This window comes from Lonchura striata, chromosome 11 (genome assembly GCF_046129695.1).
Source record: "Lonchura striata isolate bLonStr1 chromosome 11, bLonStr1.mat, whole genome shotgun sequence".
In the NCBI taxonomy this organism is placed as follows: domain Eukaryota; kingdom Metazoa; phylum Chordata; class Aves; order Passeriformes; family Estrildidae; genus Lonchura; species Lonchura striata.
The window spans coordinates 21,881,985-21,904,535 of NC_134613.1; the positions used below are offsets into that span (position 1 = coordinate 21,881,985).

Sequence of the window (22,551 nt, forward strand, 5' to 3'; positions counted from 1 at the left end):
TCTCTAAATAGTTTCAGATGCTTGTGAAGTTCTTAACCATATTAATATTTTTCCTTTTCCATTCCACAAAAACTCTAGCTTTGGAGGAAAGATATTTTTTTCCTTTCAGAGAAACGTGCCTTGCACAGAAAGAAATGTCCCTTAGAGGACAACTTCTAATCTGTTTTAGATACAAGTTATCTAGCACACCACCATACACTGGGATATTGATCAGTGAAACTGATAAAACATAAGATCTCCAGAAGTCCAACAGATATGCAAGGCAGCATGACTAACTGGGCAAGGATCTGTGCAAACAAAACTGCAAGTTCCTCAGCTATTTCATTTGCAACAAGAGGCGAGTTTTGAAATGCTGGCAAAGTCTTCTGGGTTTGTTTAGACCACATCACCATGACAGCAAAGCACTGCCCAGCTCTTCATGTATTGTACAGCTTTGCAAGAGACTGGTGAGGGGAAGCTCAAAGGAAAAACATGGCCAGATGTCATATGGGAGATCACAGGAGATACCCCAGCCTGTGGATAACCTTTCTCTCCAACCACAGAGCTTTCGACAGGCTCTGGAGCAACGCTGAATTTTCAACAGCATGGGTTGAATTTCCTGAGCAAGGCAAATATATTCCACTTATTTTCCATGGCCAAGAGCTAATGAACTTGTGAAAGGTCAGCAGTGCAAACAATAGTCATGTATTCAAAGGGCAGGACTGCTCTCAGCTTAGCCACATTTCTGGTCTTCCATCCAGGTGGGTTCAAAACCACCCACCTTCTAGGGTGAAACAGGACCTCATGGGAGTTGCTGGTGAGAAATTTTATGCCAAAACATTTTCTGGTCAAAACAGCAATGCAAGGCTGTTATCAGAGGACTCCAGATATAGAAAGTTGTGCTGGTTTAAAAACTACAAAAAATAATTTTGAGAAGCTGACATTTCAAAAGGTGACAATTTTGCTCTGCAGCTCAAAAACATGATTTCAACACTTTGGCTTACAATTTCTTAAGTAACTAACCCAAGCATTTTTAAAAATATGAAATTACATATTTTGATGGAGCTATTGTGATTGCTTCTTGGTTTTTCACAAAAGTTTAAAAATTTTTTAAATGTTTTTCCTTGCTCTAGATAAAGGGAAGAAAATTTAAGCCCTTGGGAAAGCTGAGAAGATGTGAAAGCTTTTTCAGTCCAATCTAGGCAAAGTAGGATTCCTGTCCATTTCATTCAAAATGAGGCACAAGGTTCCAGCCTGGCTCATCTGCTCCTGAAAAAGGCATTGTTTCATTCTGAGATGATCCAGGCAGTCCATGAGCTGTGGTCCATTTATTTTGTCTCAAGACAACAGTAGCTGCACAGGTACAGAGTTGGTTTTTTAAATGAGAGAAAATGCCCACACAATCCCAGTAAATTTGCAGACATCAAAAGGAATCCCCAGAACGTCTGTAAGGAGTCTAGCCTCATTCCTGTGACAAGTTTGCATTCAAGAATGCCATGTTCTTCTAGTAAGCTGCTTGTTTGGAATTAAAGTATTTTCAGCACTAAACACAAGAGATGTAAATTTGGGGGCTTGCAGCCAAGGCCACCACTCCTATAGAATAGAAAGAGCACAGGCTGTTCTCTACAGCTCCTGTTCTGCTCATTGAGACAGAGGCAGAGGGCAACATCCACAGCAGCCCCATCCTGGTTAGACATCCTTCCTGTGGACTGTGAGACATGTCAGCAGAATAGAAGGAATTGTTCAGCCTCCAAATCAGGACCCTTGGAGGACCCTTCCCATTCACCACAGTGAATAACAGCAAATTGAAATGCAGCCACTGCCTAGCCCAGTTCCCTGCATTTAGCATATACTTGCATTAGTTAATTGTCACCAGTCCTGTCCTACCTAGAGCTCCCAAATATTGCAACAAACTGCTTTAGGGAAGAACAAGCACACAGGGGTCTGCACACACCAGAAATGCAGTGGGAATAGAAAGCATCTGGGTTTGAAGATGTAGCATCCACAGACTGGTTCTGCACAAATGCACTGATGAGGAGAGCCAGCCACTGGGTTCTGACCCCAATTTCTAGATTCAGCAACCAACAGAGGCCAACAGAGTTTAATTATGATTTTTTTTCCAAGTGGTTGGGCACTCAGCTGAGTTCCTGTGGCTGTAACTCAGCTGTGTTACAAGCCATCTCCAGCAAGAAGGCACTGGAGCAGGAGGTAATTGAGGGTTGGCTCCCAGAGGGAATTTTCCCTTAAAAGGATAACTACATTGTCATGAAGAAACCAGCTCACTTCCACTGCCCGCAGAGCTTTTTGCAAGCCCAGCTGCCAGAGCTGGGGGCGGTGGCGGGTATTAAGAGCAGACAGCCAGGAGCAACAGGGCAGTGCCTGCTCCCTACGTGCCACAACTACTGCAGCCTCTCTCAGCCATTCTCTGCCATGAAGGGCAGCAGGACATGCAGGCAGCCCCAGGAGGTCACTTCAGTGCCACGGAACAAGATGCCAACTCCCATCATCTGCTTAAGGCAAAAAGAAACCCAAGTAAGGGATTGCAACAAGAAAAAAAACCCACACAAGAAGGATTTGCACTTAAAATGAGCAATATTTTCAGAGAGTGGAAGGCAGTGTTCCAGCTGAAAGTGTGCCAACTAATATTTCCAATTAAATATTTTTCCACCAGAAAATAACCAAAATCCCAGCTTTTCATTTGAGAGTTTGTGGAACAATTCTTACCAAAACTCTTAAGATGGGATCCAGGAGAATGATGAAAGAGCAGAACTCTGTGGTGGCCTCTCACCCAGCAGCAGACCACTGAGAAAGGAGAGCCAGGTTTAAGGCCAAATTCCCCTCTGGAAGACTCAACCTGTTGTATTGAACCTCAGCTTCCCATAACCAAGAGGAAACTGCCCTGCTCCATACCCAGGATACCTCCTTGTCTGGACAGCCCACCCACCTGGAGCTTTGCACTGTGCTCTATTGTGCAGCTTTTACACAGCATGAGGCTGGAATAGGAAAGGCTGGGGTTGGCCCAGCTGTAGTGGCAGGCACCAATTCCCATCTCACAGCTAAAGCTTCTCCTGGGTGAGGTTTTCAATTCTGACTCATGCTCCTCCAGTCTCTAGCACAGAATAAGCCACCTATCACACTGCAAGAGAAGGAACTGGGGCCTGGTGTTCCCCTGCACCCTGATGAGAGGACAAAATATGTGGAAGTGAGCAACAGCCAGGTCTGAAATGAGCAGACTCCTGAGATAGCAGTGTAACAGAGGCTTACACAGAGTAAAACACCATTCCTTTCTTTAAGGACAGGCAGCCCACAGAACCCCAGGCAGCTCAAGTCCTTCCACTGCAGTAGGAAGTCCAACCCAGAGAGGGGGTGAGACAGATTTCTGGTGACCAACACGTCATCACTGCTGGAAGCAGAATCTCCTAGTACTGAACACCTTTAAGAGATAGACCACCAGCAACTTCCTCCAGACCACAGAGGTCAGCTCAGGAGCTGCAGCAATTCTGCAGCTGCTCCATCTGGTCCCATCCGGTCCCATCCTGTTGCTATCTTTGTGAAGTGTCCACTTGAAATAGTTTAATTTCAGGAACTCCGCAAGCAGCCGTGGAGATTCAGCACACTTCCTCTTCACTTTAGAGGTAGAAAATTTTATTTTCTAATCAGTCTTCTTCCTCTCTAGAAAGAAGTATTAAAAGCTTCAGTAAGGTAAGTGTGTTAGTGTCAATAAACAGCAACTCATGCAGAGCAAAGCAGCAGAAAGCTGGAGAATTACAGGTGGCTACAGGCACAGACTGGTTGCCATTTGGCTTTTCATTTCTATGAGTAACAGCAAGAAAATGAGTCAGACTCTATGGCTGAGTCACAGTGAGTGAATATAAACTTGCTTTTCAGACCAAGAGAACTTGGGCAGGTGGAGGAAGAGCACTGTATAATCTGCCCTGGATAAACACAGCATAGTCCCTACGTGTTTAAGTCCTGCTCCGGGGCCTAGGATCTGCAAGCCTGTCCCAAAGGAAGACCTCATGGTGGAAATATATGATAAACATATGACAACATCTGCCTTCTGTTTCCTGTGCTGTGTACAGATTATCTCTCTCTACAGATAACCATGTCCTTTTCAAAGAGAAAGCTGGGGTTATGCTTTAAAAATGCTGCTGATATCAGTGACAATTTGAGTCAGTTAATTCCGTACCTTTTCTCAGACCACGTGTATCACCACATCTCAGCACCATCTGCTCAACACCTGAGTGATGTGATTACACATCTTCCCGGGGTTGTTTGTTCCCTCATCCCTCCTGAGCACTGAAGCCAGAGGCAGGATAGGCAAAGTGTGCTTTCTGCATTCACGTGTGTGCTCTCTCCACACACAGAGTGGAGCTGATGCCCAGCTGAGCTCCCCCACCTCCTCTCCACTGGTGTCATTATTTTCCATGTTGCTTGTTGAGCCCAGCAGTGAAGAAGCCCATGTCAGAGCACGATCACCAGCAATTCCAGCAGAGGACTTTAAAGGGAAGCCTGATGGGCTGCAGTAAAGTAAAAATCATCAGGCTACAATTTGACATCACAGAGCTTCTTGTAGAACACATGACTCCAGCTGCTGTCCCAGCCCCCTCCCCGTGCCTCCAATTCCAAGACCATAAAATCACTCATTAGGCTTGGAACAAAACGCTCTCGGTGCACTTGCATGTGGCTGGAGGCAGAGACAGATGTTTTGGGCTCTGGAAGAAAATTGCTGAGAGACAGAAATGAAACACTTCCAAAGCTGCACTGTGCTTGCCTGCTCCTGTTGGACTGCATGGGGGTCAGATTAGAAGGGAGCAATGGCATCACTGAGCAACACTTTGCTTCCACTTAGCTTTTATTAAATCCTCAAACACAATTTTCTGTTTCACTTCAAGTTTTGCACTGAGTCCTTCAGCATGTCATAAGAGCAGCTCAGGGCTGTGCCTCTGGAAGTAGGTTTTATCACTTTGGGTTTATGGTTAAAAGATCCTACATTTCAGCTGTATTTTTGTCTTGAAGAGGGAGAGATTGCCTTTAGGAGCCAGACAATCCTCAGAGGCACAGGAAGCAGAAGATCCTCCCTCTTTTTACACATGCAGTAAAGTGAGAATAAAAACATTGCCTGCAGGCATGTCACTGAGGGGATTAGGATTCAGTGTCCCGATTATAGCTTGGTTTATACAAGGCAGCCGTTCCCACCTCCCATATCCAAACACTTGCTCAGTTAACCAACACATTCAAACGAGGGAGGGCAGTGACTCCAGCTCCATCACACCATTTCTCTTCTTAAATTCAAGAAAGAATATTCTGCCTTTAGATCCTTTCCTTTCCTGCTACATTTGCTACAGTAGGTGTTTTAAGACCATACTACTGTTACATTCCTGGCTTTGAAAGACCAGGTTACATGATTCCAGTAAGGCAAGTAGTTCAAAGCACAGACAGAATGACCACTGCTACCTGATCACCACCATGAGACACAGACTGTCAAACCAGTAATCTCCCAGCTACTGGTCAAACCTAGTCCTCAGGCACTAAGAAAGTCTGAACGCAATGGGCTCAGACTTCCCTCAGCCAAGCATCACAGAAATAACACTTTTTTTCTCCTACATTTATTTCTAAGGTATCATTCAGGTACAAAAGACACTGGGGGGGTATTTTTTTGCCTCTCACATATTCCTGCAGGATAGATGCGAGCCCAATTCTCCACAGCTGGAAGGAGAATATATGGAGTTGGAAGATGTAGTGGCCGTCAGTAAGCTCCATGTGGAGGTCAGGGGTCAACAGGAGTGGCCAGACCCATCAGGAACACCCTCTGCCACAGCGCTAATTACATGTAAGCTTCACTTTCAAAGCTACATAGAAGCTTAAGCTCATTTATCTTTACAAGGGATTTAAAGGCCTATCGGCTTTGGGAAGTGAGAGTGACAGGAGAGGGAAGTGCCAAATCACCAGCTCAAACTTCCAGTTGCTGTTAATATGGACTGAGCTATCTGTGTCAGCACCATGCAGCACACTGGCAAGGCTCACTCACCAGCCCTGTCTGACATCTCTGCCTGGTTCCTTGAGACTTTTTCTTACCAACAAACAAACAAAACCTTCAGTTTCTCTAACATGATTTCCTCCCAATCCCATAATACTGGATTATTCTTAAGCCTAAAGCAAAGAATATCACTTTGTGATTCAGGCTGTTTCCTGAGCTAGGAGCAACAGCTCTGCTGAAATACCTCATTCTGTGCTGTCTGAAACATTACACAGCATCAGCCGAGTCTGGGAAGACAGGAAAAATGGAATTAGAGGCTCGTGAAATGGACACTGACAAAAACCTGAAATGTTGAGCCCACTCAGATGCAGTCTGTGTTTAATCCAGCCATCAGACAGTCTCTGTTTAGCTAAATATTTGACTTCAGAATTGGGCCTGAATTATTATTGGCAAAACTTCCAAGCTCCACAGGTCCCTCTAACAAGCTGTTCCTCTGTGGAAGCCTTGCAAGGAAATGAATGCAGCCTTTGAGGAAACTGCTGGAACCCTTCTCAGGCTTCCAGAGTGGGTTTGCGGAGTCCCGTTAGGTGTCCAGCCTTCTGAAAGCTCCATATGTTGAGTGTTAGAAGCTACAGGGCTGATGTTTGTGTGCATTTCTGGGATGTTCCCAAAGGAGTTCTGGCTCCGCAGCATGTCACAGGAACAGAGTTATCAAAGAAAGCACCAAAAATAACCTAGTCTACAGAACAACTAAAAGCCAAACCCAGACAAAAAATAAATAAGCTGGAGCCACACATGAAGCCACGTAGCCAGAGTTGTAACGTGTGTTCCATTCTAATGGGACATATCTGAAAGAGCACAGAACTGGCATGGTTGGTCCCTTGTGGATACCCACAGCAGGGACATGAAGAAGCACAAACATACAATTCCTCATCAATGGCAGCTGTGTACCACAATGCCCAAAGATCTGGGTCAGGTGCTGCCAGGCAAGAGCCCATGGTTGCTATCTCACCACACTGGGAAGTTTGACACCTTGTCACGTAAAAACAGTCCATCAGCACTGAAAGAGGAAAGTGGTCATCCCCTCTCCCATGCAATATTCCATTTCCTGCCTGTAGCAGCATATGCCGAAAAACACAATCCTCCAAGGATGGGGGTTGTTCCTCAAACCAGGCTCCCCTGCTATGGGCAGCACCAGAGAAGCAGAAGCTTGGTTTCCCAAATTACAGGCAGCTGCAGGCAGGAGGAGTCACCTTCCAGTTTTGCTTCCAAAGGAAGATTATAAATTAAAGTCCAATTTGCTAAACCTCTAGGTAAGCAACTGTTTCTGCATAAACACACACTGGTTTGTGGGCTGTATTACATGGCTAACTGCAAATCTGACTGGCTTGAAAATCACACTGTATACAACTAAATCAGGGAGCTAACAGAGGCACATTTTTAAATTACATGGATTTAAGCAGCCTGGCTCATGATTTTTGAATGTGATAAAAAATAATGATTATCCCAAAGCACTACCAAAAAAATTGTGCATGCAAAATAAGAGCACAAAATTCTCTGACAGAGAGCTTCACTTCTAAGTGAGAAAGAGCACAAAGCTGGCTCAGCTAAAATTATTCATCAAGTGAAATAAAGTCAAAGATTTTAACGCCATTCTGAAGATGGGGTCAATGTCTGCAATATTTTGCAAAAAGGGGTCAAATTACCACCTTTGTGCTACAACATTAGTGGAAAAATCCAAGAGCTGTTTTAAGTCTGTTAGCTAATAAATGGATCGCCAGGCGAATGTTCAGTGTCATTAATAAATTGTCGCAGCATTCTGTACTCAGTATCAGCAGAAAGTCTTGGTCCCTTCCACCCCTGAACACATACCACTTTGGGAAGGACAGAAGGAACTGCCTACATTGCCGTTTTTTCTGCCTGCTGGAAACATCCAAGCTCACAAACAGATGCGAACTCTCAGTGCATCTGCGCTATTCCTCCTCTGAGATCAGCATTAACCCGCAGGAGAGCCGTGGGTGATGAGTCCTGGCTGATTCAAGCTCTGAAAGACAATGACATTAACAGTGGCAGTTTAAATCCAGACAGCTTTCCATCCAAGGATCTCTTATAGCATAACAAAAGGCTAGCAAGTGCCGAGGTCCCATCCAAGGCTGGGATGCACAGCACCTCCATAGTCCGTGCAAGCAGGGATTATTCCCTGCCCTATTCAGGGTTGTTCCCCAGCCCCCAGGCACTAGGATACCCAGTGGGAAGGGCTCAGCCCTTCTCAGTCATCCCTGCTGGCGCCGTTCCAGTTTGTCTGAAGACACTTAAATATTCATCGAGAAAGCGCAAGACTCTGTCTTGCCGGGTGCACAGATTGCTCTCCAGGGAAACAGGACACCTGCCTTCTCCACTCCCTGCTCCATCAGATCATTAATTATTTAAAGTAACAGGAAAAAGCAAGAAAAACTCTCTGCATCAGATATGCTTGCTGCCTGTTGTATACAGTACTCTCTGGGGTCTTGTGTGGCCCGAGGTTTCCATCTCCCCTCCGGGAGAAACAAGGATCAAGCCCAGCTTTCCCCTTTCCTCGGGGAGGATGCTCTACCCGCTAAGCTATTGTACAAAAGAAGAGCTTCCCCTTTATCCAGGCAGACCTACAGACCTTATGTTCACTTTTCCTACCAGAGAGAGTGCCTTGTTTTTTTTTTTTTTAACTTCAGCTTGAATAAAAGACAAACAAAACATAAATCCAAATCTCTGAGAGCAGCAACTATCCATAAACCTCCACACATTCTGTATTTGCTCAAGAGCTTAGGGTCCACCTACCCATTTCACAGTTGGGCAGGCCAAGCTGTAGTGGTCCAACTGCATCAGCAAGTTGGCTACTGAATCCGTGGGTGATGGGTTTCAATGAAGTGGAAACCACTGTCTGCCTGCCCTGGAGACAGTTCTGGCATACCTGTGTGCACAGAGGGACATGTCTGGAGAAGCAGAGGGTCTCTTCTTATCTGCCTCCCCCCATCTCCCAACACAAATGCCCCATCCTCTCTCACAGGAGCATCACGGATCCACACAAGGGTCCTCGAGATCGGGATGTATCCCAAAACTGTCCCAAGCCCAGGGAACAGCCCCATCTGCACCCTGGACTTTACTGCTAGAGCAGGAAGTCGCAGCAGGTGAACAGCACTGGCACCCTCATGTGGTGACAGGCATCAGAGTGAGCTCACAGCCAAAATCAGCTGTACAGAGAGAGATACTGCTCCAGGGGCACTTCTCCAGGGAATCCTTATAAAGACCATCTGCGGGCCAGCATGGACTAGGGACGGGATACAAACCTGATGTCACCTCTCCTATCCTGAGACCAGCAGCAAAGAATCACAGAATGGTCTGGGCTGGAATGGACCTTAAGGATCATCCAGTTCCACCACCTTCCAGTATCCCAGGGTGCTCCGAGCCTCACCCAACCTGGCTTTGGATGCTTCCAGGATGGGGCTTCATATAATGTCTCCCCGGAGCTGTCTCTTCTCCAGGCTGAACACCCCCAGCTCTGCCACTCTGGCTCCAGAGCAGAGGTGCTCCAGCCCTTGGGGAATTTCTGTGGCCTCCTCTGGACTCACTCCAGCTACTCCATGTCCCTCTTATGTGGGGGAGTCCCAGAGATGGAAGCAGCATTACAGGGGAGCAGTACTGTGGGGGACCCACAGAAACAGATCTGATTATCCCCGCAACCTCAGCTCACCCTGGTTTCTTTCTTATCATACTATCAAAATGGAGAACAAAACAAAAGATAAAACCAGCCCAGACGCTGAAACTGAAGATTTCACTAAAACTTTGAGGGAAAAGCCCTTTTGCCCCCTGCTGCACCCCCTGAGGGACGTGTGGTAACAAGAGCACCTAATTCCCAGGAAACATCAACCCCTGAGCCTTGCTTTGAGGGGAAAACAAAAACAAAAATTAAAAAAAAAAGCCCCCGTATTTCCTACTGCTTAGAAATCCCTCTCCTCCCCAACTGCTCTGGAAACAGAATTAAACTAATCTTAAATTAAACCACCCACCACCTCGGAGCAGCAGCACTCAGCAGAGCCGCGCTGAGGCGAAAGGCGGCACCTGGTCGAAATGGCGGCAGCTGGATGTCCTCCCCAAACGGCCCGAAAACACCGCGTTCGCCTGGAAATGGGCTTGTTTTACGATCTTTTGCTTTAAAGAGCGGCAAAAGAGCAGCTCGGCGGCGGCGAGGCGGCCCGCGAGGAGGCGGGGACGCGGCTGTCAGCCCGCTCTGAGGCGGCGGGGACGGCGCTGGGGCCGCCGTGTCGCCGCCGTGTCGCGACATGGGAGACGACTTGGCGTGGGAAGGCGACAGCCGTGAGTGGGGCCGCGGCCGCCGGGGCTGCCCCGGCGGGGCGGGGGCGCAGCGCCGTGAGGGGCGGCTCGGCGGGCGGGCCTGAGGGGCAGAGCTGGCATCCCCTAAAATATAACGCCTGAAAACCCGCTCGGAAACAAAGCAGGTGGTTAAACCTACCCGGGAATCGAGATTGCTGTTGCCCCAGAGCATCCTGCGCCGCTGAGATGCTGCGCATAACTCTGGCACCCCGCACTTGGGGTTTTTGGCCCCCTCGGTCCCCACCCCAAGTTGTCTTTGTGTCCTGCAGCCTCACGTAGGGCTCGGTGGATGGGTTTTGGTCTACATCGCTTGCATAATAAACTGCCTGTGAGTTGGTACACTGCATTGAGGGTAAATAATTTAAAATGTTTTCCACACTGTGATAACTGAATTCCTATTCAGTAAGCTATGAAGTACCCTGGAATCTGAGCTTGAAAGAGAAGGAACACTGCTGAATATCCACGGAAATGTTGCTGCTGGACAGCTGCATGCCATGATGAGGAGTGCACTTACAGAGCCGCTGTGGGTCTTAAATAGGAAACTCAGACCATCAAACTGTTACTCATGTGCTGCTGAAAATAAATAAATTGCAGCTTCTGCAGCCTTAGTGATGCCAGATTTGTTACTGCATCTTCACAGCTAGTGCAAAAAATAACTAAGGTGGTTTGGCATCTCTTGAAAATGATGCTTTTTGTGTCCATGAAATGTAAGAAAACATTTCTGTCACCTGGAGAGCAGGGTCAGCAGCATTTGCTTAATTGAAACATAGGATTTACTCCACTGAAGGGAGATAAGCATGTATAAGGAGGTGGTATGCACGTAGCCATTGGTGTTAATAATTAACAAAATCTCAGTGTGTTTTTCACCAGTTCTCTTGATATTTCCTCTCAAAGGAAGGGTCCATACAGGGTGAAATGCAATCCTGTTAACACAGCTGAAAAGGTGATAAGAGAGTCTTAGTATACAGCATAGGAAATCCAATTTCTTGCAGAAATCAGTGTCCAAATCCCATTGCCTTCATTGTAGCAGCAGGTCCAGCACTCTTGAATACACACTCTCAGATGACCATGTCTGCTGTTAAGTGGATAAACACACTATTGAATGAACCTGTCTAGCATTAAAATTTGTGTTATTTGCATTTTTCTTGAGCTAAAGTTCTTTTGTTTGAAGGCAAGGGGAATGGAAACTGAAGGATGAGGTTATACCTCTGTTGCTCTAAGTGTCCACGGTAGGGATGCCTTTCTTCTGTGCCCTACAAAGAGATGAATTAGGCAGCAAGTCTCCTGTTTGTGTCCCTCAGTGTGGTGGAATGGGAACAATAATATGTTTTGATGCCTTTTGTATGGCATGTGGGTGATACGCAGTCATTGAGCCCCTCAAACTGCAGCCTGGGCTCTGGAGAAGTGTAGAAGAGAGCAGAGCCTCTGGGCCAGCTCTCCAGTAGGATGTGACAGGCCAAGGGTCTGACTGAAGCACTTCTTAAAAGAATTCCCCAAAAGCACTGGGACAGAGACTGAGCCCAACAAACGCTGACACCAACCTTGCCAAAAGCCTTCAGAGCCTCCCTGTTGGGCTGTGGCAGTCACAGCCTTGCTCTTGTTTCTTGGCAGGAAGGTTTATTTGATGAAGGAGAAGATTGCTGGGGCAAGGCCCAGCATGGAGAGTAAACATTCTTAAATTGTGCCTAACTGTGCAGGACAAATATTGCCAGTCATGGTAAATAATGTGCAGAACTGCCATGATTTATTAAGAGATGCAACACTAATCACAGGGCAGGCTGGCAGTTTTGTGCTGCTTGGCTGGTTCATGTTGCCTGGAGGGGGACCATGTGTAAAGGCCTCCTTGTAGGTGGAAGGGTGGAGGAAAGGGTCTGTGTCATCTCAGAGCCTTCACACTGACTCTGGGCCTCAGAGGGTACCCAGAGGATATGGACCTCATGGATCAAAAGGTTTTGCAGCTGGAGCAAATCCATGCAGAGGACGACACTGAAGTAGAAGAGAAGTGGGTAGGACTGGAAGAGCACTGATGTGGCACAGGGGTAGTCAGGGAAGGAGAGACAGTGGTAGAATATAAATCCAGTAAACATGTCAGCATCTGTACGTCTGGGATTCTTGCTTGAAGTCTTTTCTGCAGTCATCCTTCCCTGAAGCCATGGGGGCCGGTGAGATGAAGGGGAGGTTTGTTGGGGCATGCTGCTCCATGCCCCTTGCCAGCACTGTTTTATAATGCTCACTCTTCTGCTCTGCTGCAGTGCTTCAGTCAGAGAAGGAGTTCCATGACGCAGCGAAGCGAAATGATACAGCCAGGATGGAGGAACTCATCAGGAGAGGAGTTGATATCAAAGCCAAAAATAATGTAAGTCCTGGGTTTTTCCACCTCCATGCTGCAGGAAGTGCTGAGGATGTGTTTCAGAACTGCAGCTCCTTAATACTACTCTTCTCATTAACTGCTTAAATTGTCAAAAATTTAAAATACAACACCCAGTGCCAAATGGGGCCTGTGGGAACCAAGCACTTTTCACAACACACTGACTTCCAGCGCTATCATCCTCGCCACACTGGAAAGCTGCAATTGCCAGATAGACATGATTACTATGAAAGGCTTTGATTTTCCTGTCACTGTACAGTAAGACTATGGGACAAACTCTGTTTCTGGTGCAGGTCTTTCCTTGTTGACTGGTAGGTTCATGGAGACACAGGATTGCTCCCATCCCTAGTGTTTCAATCTGCCCATTTATGGTCAGCAGTGTTCTTCACTCTGTGCTGTCATTATAATCCAGAACTGCAGCTCCTGAGCAGAAGGTGACTGACACCTGTCTGCCTGGCAGGAGAGCAGAGACAGAGGGCTGCATCCAAAGAAAACTGCACAGTGAGAAATTCTAGCTCCGTAGATGGTCAAGGATATTTTGGCCTTCAGAAGGGCTGGTGGATGCACACACTGCATACATCAGCCTTCCCTGCCTCTGTCCTTCCCTGCATCTGTGCTTCCCTTCCAGGCGGAGCGGACTGCCCTGCACTGGGCTGCGGGAGCAGGGAGTGTGGATGCTGTGAGGCTGCTCCTGGAGCACGACGTCCCCGTGGATGATGAAGACACTGTACAAAGGCGACTCTCCTTTGCATGTGCTGCAGATGTGTTCGGTGCTGGGGCAGCGCCGGGGACTGGGTGCTAAGCCAGCAGTTACAGACTGCACCTTAGCCCTGGGTGGGTGGCACAGGGTGGGCAAGGGGCTGGAGCAAACCTTGTTGGCACGTGTGTCTGTGCTCTGAATTCTGGCCTTTTCCTTGCAGTGACTTGGAATAGGCTGGTAAAATCTCTGAAGTTTTCCACAGGGCATGAGGATGTTTGGCTTCTTCTGATTGTGATGGTGGGGCTTTAGGATGACAGTGACAGCTAAAAAGTTTTCTCTCCTCCATGCAGCCAGGTTAATACACACCATTAAATAGGTAGTAGCTGCCAAGAAGCAGGTCTCTGCTCAGTTGCTGTGAATATCTGTGACAGAAATAATAATAATTGGAAAAAGTGCAACTAAAAAATATACCAGTGAGAAACAAATGGATTTGGAAAACTTCATTAAGCTAAGAGGACAGCTTTCTCTCCAGGATGGGGATGGTGGTGGCTGCAGTTTAACTGTAAATATCTTTCTTCTTTTTTGCCCAGTTTGGAATGAATGCTCTTCTCCTGTCTGCCTGGTTTGGCCACCTCCGTGTCCTGCAGATCCTTGTCAATGCTGGGGCCAAGATTAACCGTGTCAATAGGGTGAGGGTCTCCTGTGTGGATCCATCACTTGGCTCTAGACAGTGTTGGGGGATAGAGGGAGGTTTACCTGTGAGCTCAGTCGTGTGTGATAGCATCTGATGGGGACTGCCATCTGCACTCTGACTTATCCCTGAAGCAGTTGTAATAATTGGAGCTCTGGAGATGCATAAATCTTCCTCTACTCATGTTTGGGCAGTGCTGATGTGGAAGGTGTTACAGAAATGGAAGATTGGTTTAGTGAATAGGCACTCCTTGTATGTTAAAACAGACCTTGTCTGGGAAAAAGGGGATTAATATTTCAGTTATAACTTGCTGTCTGCAGCAGAAGGAAGTTTAGTCCTGGAGGTGCAGGGAGGGCCCTTGCTAACAGCAGCAGGTTGTCAAAAGAGACTGACCACAGTCTTGGACTTTGAATGAGCAGTCCTTTGTCTCCTTTCCAGAATGGCAGGAACCTGCTTCACTGTGCAGCTCAGAGGGGCCACATCCAGGTCATGGAGTTTATCATGGAGGACTTGGAGGACATGTGTGTGGATGAGAGAGACAAGGTAGAAAGACTTTTCACAGCTTTGTTTCATGAAGTTTGGTCCTGCTCTGCTGAGCTTAGCAGGAATGTTGCCCTTGGTTTTGGGAAGAGAATCAGAGTCAGACACTACTCCCAGAAGTCTTCCTGCAGAGTGAGCTTGGGGATGATAGGAATTCTGGCTCTGGTCAAGCTTCTTGCAGCAGATGATCTGATCTTGTGCTTTCTGAGCCTTTTGAATTGTGTTTCTCTGTTTCCTTCCAAAGATGGACAGGACAGCGTTTCACCTGGCCGCAGAGTACGGGCAGCTGGAGGTGGTAGAGTTCCTCATTCGACTGGGTTGTTCTCACAATGCCAAAGACAAGGTAGGGGCACAAAACCACATGCCAGGGAGGTGAAGTCCAAGGGTTAGGGGATGTGAAACAGAATTCCAGATGAGGCTCAGGCAGGCAAGTTGTCCACAGTTGTTATGTTGGCTGTGGATGTCAAGGCTTTTCTTCCCTATCTGCTTCAAGCAATTTTCTTGCTTAGTTCATGATTTCTCTCCAGGACTTTTCAGGCAGGATACACAACAAGCCTGGTGGACCATGCTCCATTTTGAGGTAGGAGGTGTTCTTCCCTTGCTGCTGCAACCATAGGAAGATTGCTTCATGTTTGTGCTGCTGGTTACAACCTGCTTTTCAGCCACACTGGATATACTCTGTGCAAGGTTGTGGTATATGATCGCTTAGTCCTGTGAGACATATGTTTATAAAGTAATGTTTACTTTCAGGAAGAAAATACAGCATTGCATTTAGCTGCTAAAAATGGACACCTCTCTGTGTTGGAGAAGATTATAGATGTTGGAGTGGACTTTGATGAAAAAAACTCAGTAAGTACACTTTAATCAAAACCACATCAGTTTTGCCCTTTTTCTCCCTAGAAATTCTCTCCTGCCACAGTCATCAGGTTGGAAAGCCAGTATTGACAGGAGAGGTCTAGAAAATAGCTGATTTTATCTAAAGCCGATGTGGGTGAAGGCAGGTCACACTTGCAGAGTATTAGTGAAAGGCGACATCCGTCTTGGACCAATTTCCGGCTTTAAAGTGTTGCCTTCTCTTCCTGCTGTATCTGCACACCTACCTTATCACTCCATTTAATCTCCCTTTCTCTCCCTGACCCTTGTACATTCAAGTGCCTAAATGGTTATTGAGTGTGTTTTAAACCAAACTTCATCGTGCTTTAAAGTATTGACTTAGTCACTGAACATATGGACCTTCTGTTTGAGATCTCTCTTTTGACAGATCCACTCTGGAAAATTATGTGGCTGGAACACAGTTAATGACCTAGATAGCAAATATTGGCTTAGTATCACAGTTATTTATTCCAGGGCACACTCCCAATTACGTTTATCAGCATTTTTTTTAGTCTTATTTGGTTACTGTCTTTAAAAAGTGTATTTGATTGTGATTAAGATCTGAAGGAAAGGGAGAGCCACCTTCTGTGGTAACTGGCAGCATTTGTCTACGCTCACATGAGCTGCCCTTTGTGCAAAGAGCAATAATAAAACCAGATGAAATCACTTAGGAATTCTGCTTGCTTGCTTCTGTTTTCTTATAATGAAATGAGCTGCAGCCCTCGGAAGGGAAAACCAGTGATAGAGGGTCACAGGTTTCCAGTTCTGTCTCTGAGCTATGGAAAATGGTTTGTCTTCACTGTCCGTGTGAAATCCTTCTTGGTTTATTGATGGGCTGGAGGGGAGGAAAGATAGTGAATACAATGTCTGTCTTGTGGCCCACAGCCAGTGACATTAAGGACAGAGCAGTACTCTGGTATGTCCAGGGCAGATAATTGTGTCCTCTATTTTTGTAACAATCAGCTGGAGATCCCTGGCACTCAGAACTGGTTTGTAATATGTCATGGATTCAGAAGACGGGGTAGAGTCTGTGACTCATTCCGCTGCTCTGTCTCGGCCTTGTCTACAGAAATGCTGCTTGTGTCCTTTCTTGCCTTGTGCAGGAAGGACTCACGGCTCTGCACCTGGCTGCTGAGGGGGGACACAGCCACTGTGTGAAGCTGCTCGTGGAAGTGGGTGCTGATGTCAATGCCCAAAGCCAGGTTAGCTCCATGGAGTTGATTCCATTCCCAAACCTTACTATGTGGATTTATGCCCAGACCTGTAGTTTCCCAGGTCACCCATTATAGAGAGAGGTCATGTGGCTATTCAGGAATAGCACAGAGAGTTTAGAGAAAGGCAAACATGGTACAAAGAGGCAGGTGAAGCTCTCTTGGACTGGTTTGGCTGGAGACAATCTCCATGAATTTGTCAGTGCTGGGCCATAGGACTCTTGCAGGAGGGGGCAGGGAGTTCTTTGTGGGTAGTCTGTAACCACTGCAGCCTCTGGGAAGAATCCCTGAGTAACACTCCTGTCTTCTGACTTGCCTCTCAGAAGAAGATGAACTGCCTTCATTATGCAGCACTGCACGGCTATGAGGAGATAGCCAGGATCCTCATGGATGCAGGAATCCACACAGATGCTCTCAATCATGTGAGTCCCTCTCAATGCTCTCACCACTAAAAAAAGGGTAAATTCAGTTTGTGGAGCTGCTCAAGAGCACAAAGCAACTCTGGAAGCACCAATGCTGCAGTATCCTCGTCAGCCCTCAGTGACTGGCAGCTGAGAATGGGACGTGCTGGGCACAGCATGGTCCTATCAGTGCTATGAGCTAAGCTCTCCCTAAGTGCAGGGTGTTCTTTCCACAGAAAAATGCATCAGCAATGCACATCGCAGTCCTGCAGAACTTCCCAGCCATGGTGAAGCTCTTCATCAGTGCAGAGTGTGACCTTGACATTCCAGATAATGTAAGACTGCAGCTCCTGTTCTTTGTGTTTGAAATGTGAACCAGTTTCATGGGGGATTTTATTACCTTGGGGACAGGATTAAAGAGGAGTGCTTTAAAATGTGGAGAACCTGGAAAGGCAGCTTAGGAAATGTGAAACCTGTGAAATTATTCTAAGTGTTACAGTGAGGTAATCACTTGATAGTGTTCAACATTAGGGCAGTCCTGTGTCCCTTGAAACATTGAATAGTCAGGCTCTCTTGTCCTTGCTGGAACAAGTAGGAGAAATTTCAAGATGGAATATATTCCGAAAAATGTTTGGAAGGTTGAGAATAGGAGGCAAACCTGGAGGTAGCTGGTTGTCTCACCAAACTGTAATTTTCTGAATGAGGGACTTCGTGTAGCTTGTTTCAGTTAATCTTCATACTTCTCTACTGATGATACCATAAAATTGACAATTTTATATTCAGTTTTACTGGTTTCCATTAAACAGTCCCAAGGCTCCTCCTGGTAGTGTTCTGTCCTTCCAGACTCACACTTGTCCTTCTCTGAAGTGTAGTCCTTTCTCCCTCCTTCTGCAGAGGCAGCAGACCTCACTCCACATCGCTGCAGAGCACGGCAGGCAGGACATTGCTGAGATGATTCTCATTGCAGGAGTTAATCTGAAGCTAACAGACAAGGTAAAGGTCTTCATGGGTGAAACAGGTTCTGTGGGAGTATGGAGGGAAAATATACACAGAAGGTAATTTTTAATGTTTTTCATAATTTTCAGGGAAGGCTAGTAATATTAAAATTTGGATATTTCCAGGGATAAGCTCTTAAAACACAGCTGAGTAGGTTATTTTGATGTGTTTTCCAGGAAAGAAGTGACTGGTTCTTAGACAGGTAGAAAATAGATAACACAATGTCAACAATTTCCTTCTCAAAGTTGTTCTAGTTCCTTCTTGTACTATCATGAACACTAATATCAAAGATTTCCTCAAATAGTGGTAAGTAATATACCTGAAAAATTACAGCACACTTATTCTCATATGTTAAAAGGATCTGTTTGGTATAGATATGGCACAGTTCTGGGGTTTTTGGCATGTAATAAAACCAACAGAATTAATTTCAAGAGGCCTGAAAATGTAGTATGTGCCAAAAAATGCTGGAGGCCCTTGGGCAGGGATTAAAATAGTGTTTGCCATTACAGTGGGTTAGAGCAAGTGCAGACCTGAGGCCACTTCTCTGAACTGGCCTTCAGCTGTGGTGAATGTTTGTCACCTTTCAGCACTCTGTGGAACTGCTGTGACACTCAGCACAGGGGACACATTCACACTTTTCTGTATGAAATTGGGTTTCTGCTCACATCTGAGGCTAGAACTGTTCTTCCTGTTGTGCCTGATGCCTGAGCTGGCTCGCTTTCCTTCATGCAACTTTCAAATCTTGTTCTTCTCTGCCTTCTGATTTTAGATAGAAATACAAATCTTCCCCTGCCCAATCCAAAATCATATTCATGAAATGAACATAGCCACATTTTCATAGCCTCATCAGCCTGTGCTTCTCCTAGGAGACCATTTTTAATCATGTGTATCTGGAGCCTGTAAAGTTAATGAGGTTGTATAAATCACTTTGGTTTCATGTGTCAGCAAACCTGCTGTGCAAAAGGCTATAGAAGACCTTGGACTGCAGAGCTGAGCTGGTCCTGTGATGGTAGCTCTCATGTTGGTGGGTTGCAGGAAGATTTCCAGTGGCTCCTGCAAAACAGGCAGATCCCTTGTAGCAACAGAGGAGATGCTGCAGAGCCTGGAAAACCACTCCCCATGCCCAGAATGCAAGAGCTTGACAGCAGCTCACATCTGTAGTGTTCACAGGGGGAGAACAGGTCCTGGTGGGTGCATTACTCAATACCTCATGTGCCAGCTGCTGCAGATGCTGGGTGGCCATGGAGGTGGTACCTCCTAAGGTGCAAAGTCTTTTCCAGCTCATTTTTCCTTTCTAATTTCAGCAAGGGAAAACATCTCTGGACGTTGCTGCCCGAGGCAATCACATCATCTTGGTGGACATGATTATCAAAGCTGATCGATTTTACAAATGGAAGAAGGTGAGCAGCTTACACAACAGCCCCTTTGCTTTCTCCTCTTCATTGAGACTCCACATACCAGCTGTCAAAGAAAAAGAAATACAGGACATCCTGTGACAGCCTGACCTCTATTTTCATTCCCCTACTTAAGAAAAACAGAAGTCCTCACCATGCCAACAGCATCTGCTTAAGGCTTTCCTTATTTGAAAAGGCCTCTGCTGTTAGAAATCCCAGGCAGCACTGATGGGAATAGGGGTTTCCAAAAATTATTTAACAGCTGCTCCCAAGGGGATAGAATTAATTCCTTTTCCCAGACGGAGAAACTGAAAGATTGAGCAAAAAAATGCTTGGCCTCAGGTCACCAAAATGGAATTTTGAGAGTTTTTCAGCAGTGGAAGGAGATAGCTCTCACTGGAGTCATACAACCAACTTCTCCCTCCAAGTGCAGCCTCTCAGCCCCAGTCTCCCCTCTGAAACCCTGCCTACCCCAAGCCTGTGCCCAGACCAAGCTGAGCAGAGTGAGCTGAAAGTACAGCCCAATGCCACATCCCTTGCATGTTAAGATTTTGGTTGTCCTCCCATGGCAGTGCTCTAGAGGGGGAAGCGAAGGAATGAAAGGAGGGCATGTGCCTGTGGCTCAGGTGCGGATTCGGGGGTCATGCTCAGTGTATCAGACCCTTGCATTGGCTTCCCATGCAGCCCTAGAGAATGTCATGCAGCCTCTGCAGTCTGGCATGTAAGCACTGTGAGCACGAGCTGATGTTGCAGGGAAGCAGGAGATTTAATGAAATGATTCTACCCCAAACCACAGATAAAAGGGAGTGTAGAAATGGAAGTAGTGATCTGCATGGGCTTCCAGTGAAGTGGCCATTAATGGCGTTCTAACCATGATGAACAGAGAGTAAAATGAGAATAAAGGGAATAAAAAAATAACTGTGCCAGAAATAACTCACAGGGACCACAGAGCTGAGGATGTGGGAGGCTGCAGAGCTGCAGGCACTGCTGCAGCACTCCTGTTCTGGCTCTGCAGGACAACCTGAACAGCGACTCCGGCTCATGGGTGGCAAAGCACTTGACCTTTAAGCAGGATCACAGGCTGGAAACACAGCACATTCGCTCAGTCACGTGGAGATTAGCCACTAAGTACCTCAAACCCGGGGAATGGAAGAAGCTGGCACATTACTGGAAATTCACAGATGATCACATTAGGGCCATTGAGCAACAATGGACAGGTATAAAAAAAGCTTCCCAGCTATTTTTCCTTTCTTTCCTTGGACTTTGTTTCTAGGAGATAAAGCTGCAGTTAGAGGAAAGCATGAAGAAAGCCAGTTGGTTTATTTGAAGCAACTAAAATATTAGGTTAAAAATTCTGCTTTTACTGAATGTGGAATTACCTATACACGGTAATTTATCTAGGAATAAAGCATGCAAGCAGGGGAATTAGTGGTTCTTTGCTCACTCCTTAGGAGACATTTGGCAGGCCTGCAAGTTCTTGCTACAATTCTTGTTCTATAGAACAGAAGAAACTTGCTGGTTTTACTTTTTTCTTTTGAGTAGCAATAAGGCAGTGAAATGAATTCTTTAGAATTTAAGAAATACATTAGCAACAGCAGGGTCCGAGGGCCAGAAACAGATCACTGCTAGTTCTGGCTGTTGCAAGAACTCTAGTTTGGGTGATGTGAGCAAGGGGCAAGCTGTGCTCTGAAGGCAGAAGTTGAATTGCCATTAAAGGCTGTGCAACAAACCCAAACTCAGCCATAGTCGCTCCATTAAGTTCTACAGAAATCCAGCAATCACATCATAACCAGGAATTAAAACCATGCTTTACAGCCTCCTAGTAAAATCCAGAGAGGAGGGAGGGGTGTGCAAACACACCAGGGCAGAAGTCTGCTCTGGTCAGGGCTGTGCACTCTGAGTGTGGGATTTCATCTGTGGTTTGATCCTGCCAGGCACTAAAAGCTACAGGGAACACGGCCACAGAATGTTGCTGATCTGGCTCCATGGTGTGATCACTGCAGGAGAAAATCCAATCAAGGGACTGTATGAAGGCCTGGTGGGGATTGGGAGAAGAGATTTAGCAGGTAATACTTTTGTCTTCCTTTAAATAATGCAAACTGAGCATTATTTGAATTAATTTGCCCAAACTCTGCACCTAGACAAATACACAGAGGAAAACTTCAGGGAAGCCAACTCACACGAGCTGAAAGCCTCTGCTCTGCCCCCTTGCTTCCATTACATGTAATCTCTTTCTCTTGGGTTTGATAAATGAACAGATCCTGCCATGGCTTTATTGTTCTGTGCAGTAGATAATTCTCTCTTACAGAAAGTATCAGGAAAAAAGCAAATGCAGACTCCACCTCTCCACGAAAGTGCACAGCAATGTAATACCAGGAGCTGTTCTCACAGCCACAGGAGAAACACTTCTCTGCTGCTGAGAAGGCAAATGCAACCTAAGGGCTTCTTGTCACAAACTGCTGGCACTGCTGCACCCTTCTGGACAGGAAATGACAAGGGTAAAGCAAATGCTCATGGTCAAAAACATCTCTACACAGAAGGGAGGTTTTTATCAGCAATTTCAAATGGTCTGGGCGCTGTAATGAGTTTGGTGAGTGAGCCTTACTTGTCGTACTGCATCAGGAAATTGCAGTCTTACTGTAAAACTTGTCTACAGAACATTTTTGTACATACATTTTCAACTGTCAAATTTTTAAGTTAATGAGAATGCTCTTTACTTATTTGGGGGTGTCTCATGTCTTAGGCATGTTCATGCATTCCCTCCCTAAGAGAAGAACTTAAGCAAAATCAAAGCTCCTCTTTGGTCCTTTTGGAACTTGAGGGGTTGTGATCTTTAATGTTTTGACTCTTCACAAAAAGTTTGAGAATATCAACATATGCTGTTTATAAATGTACATTAATGTGTATGTTTATAAATCAAATAGGTGACTGACCTTTTCAAAACATCTTTTCATTTATCATGTAATCCTTCATACTTAGTTTTTACAGCATGTCAAGGGGAAAATAATGTCTGTATTTCAATAAATCCAGATTTTATCCTTTAAAGTTGC

The 22,551-nt window shown here is 46.0% G+C and overlaps 2 protein-coding genes across 5 annotated transcripts; one reads left to right on the forward strand and one right to left on the reverse strand.

Annotated features, from left to right (window-relative positions):
* Positions 1 to 7,692: 7,692 nt before the first annotated feature.
* Positions 7,693 to 10,277, reverse strand: LOC144246942 (uncharacterized). Its single transcript, XM_077785812.1, has 4 exons — positions 10,254 to 10,277; positions 10,055 to 10,210; positions 8,774 to 8,906; positions 7,693 to 8,003 (listed from the first exon to the last, which is right to left on the reverse strand). Exons 1-4 carry the CDS (start codon positions 10,275 to 10,277, stop codon positions 7,933 to 7,935), a joined length of 384 nt encoding a protein of 127 aa, XP_077641938.1. The 3' UTR covers positions 7,693 to 7,932.
* ANKDD1A (ankyrin repeat and death domain containing 1A) lies at positions 9,985 to 22,549 on the forward strand. Of its 4 annotated transcripts, none has more exons than XM_021552585.3 (15): positions 9,985 to 10,309; positions 12,580 to 12,683; positions 13,324 to 13,422; positions 13,986 to 14,084; positions 14,525 to 14,629; positions 14,871 to 14,969; positions 15,377 to 15,475; positions 16,603 to 16,701; positions 17,034 to 17,132; positions 17,348 to 17,446; positions 18,006 to 18,104; positions 19,412 to 19,507; positions 20,517 to 20,718; positions 21,436 to 21,567; positions 21,810 to 22,549. In XM_021552585.3, exons 1-15 carry the CDS (start codon positions 10,276 to 10,278, stop codon positions 21,869 to 21,871), a joined length of 1,527 nt encoding a protein of 508 aa, XP_021408260.2. In that variant the 5' UTR covers positions 9,985 to 10,275; the 3' UTR covers positions 21,872 to 22,549. The 4 variants fall into 4 exon arrangements, with proteins under 4 accessions (XP_021408260.2, XP_077642059.1, XP_077642060.1 ...); XM_077785933.1 differs by having other exon boundaries at positions 10,156 to 10,309; positions 17,037 to 17,132; XM_077785934.1 differs by lacking the exon at positions 16,603 to 16,701 and having other exon boundaries at positions 10,156 to 10,309.
* Positions 22,550 to 22,551: the final 2 nt, after the last annotated feature.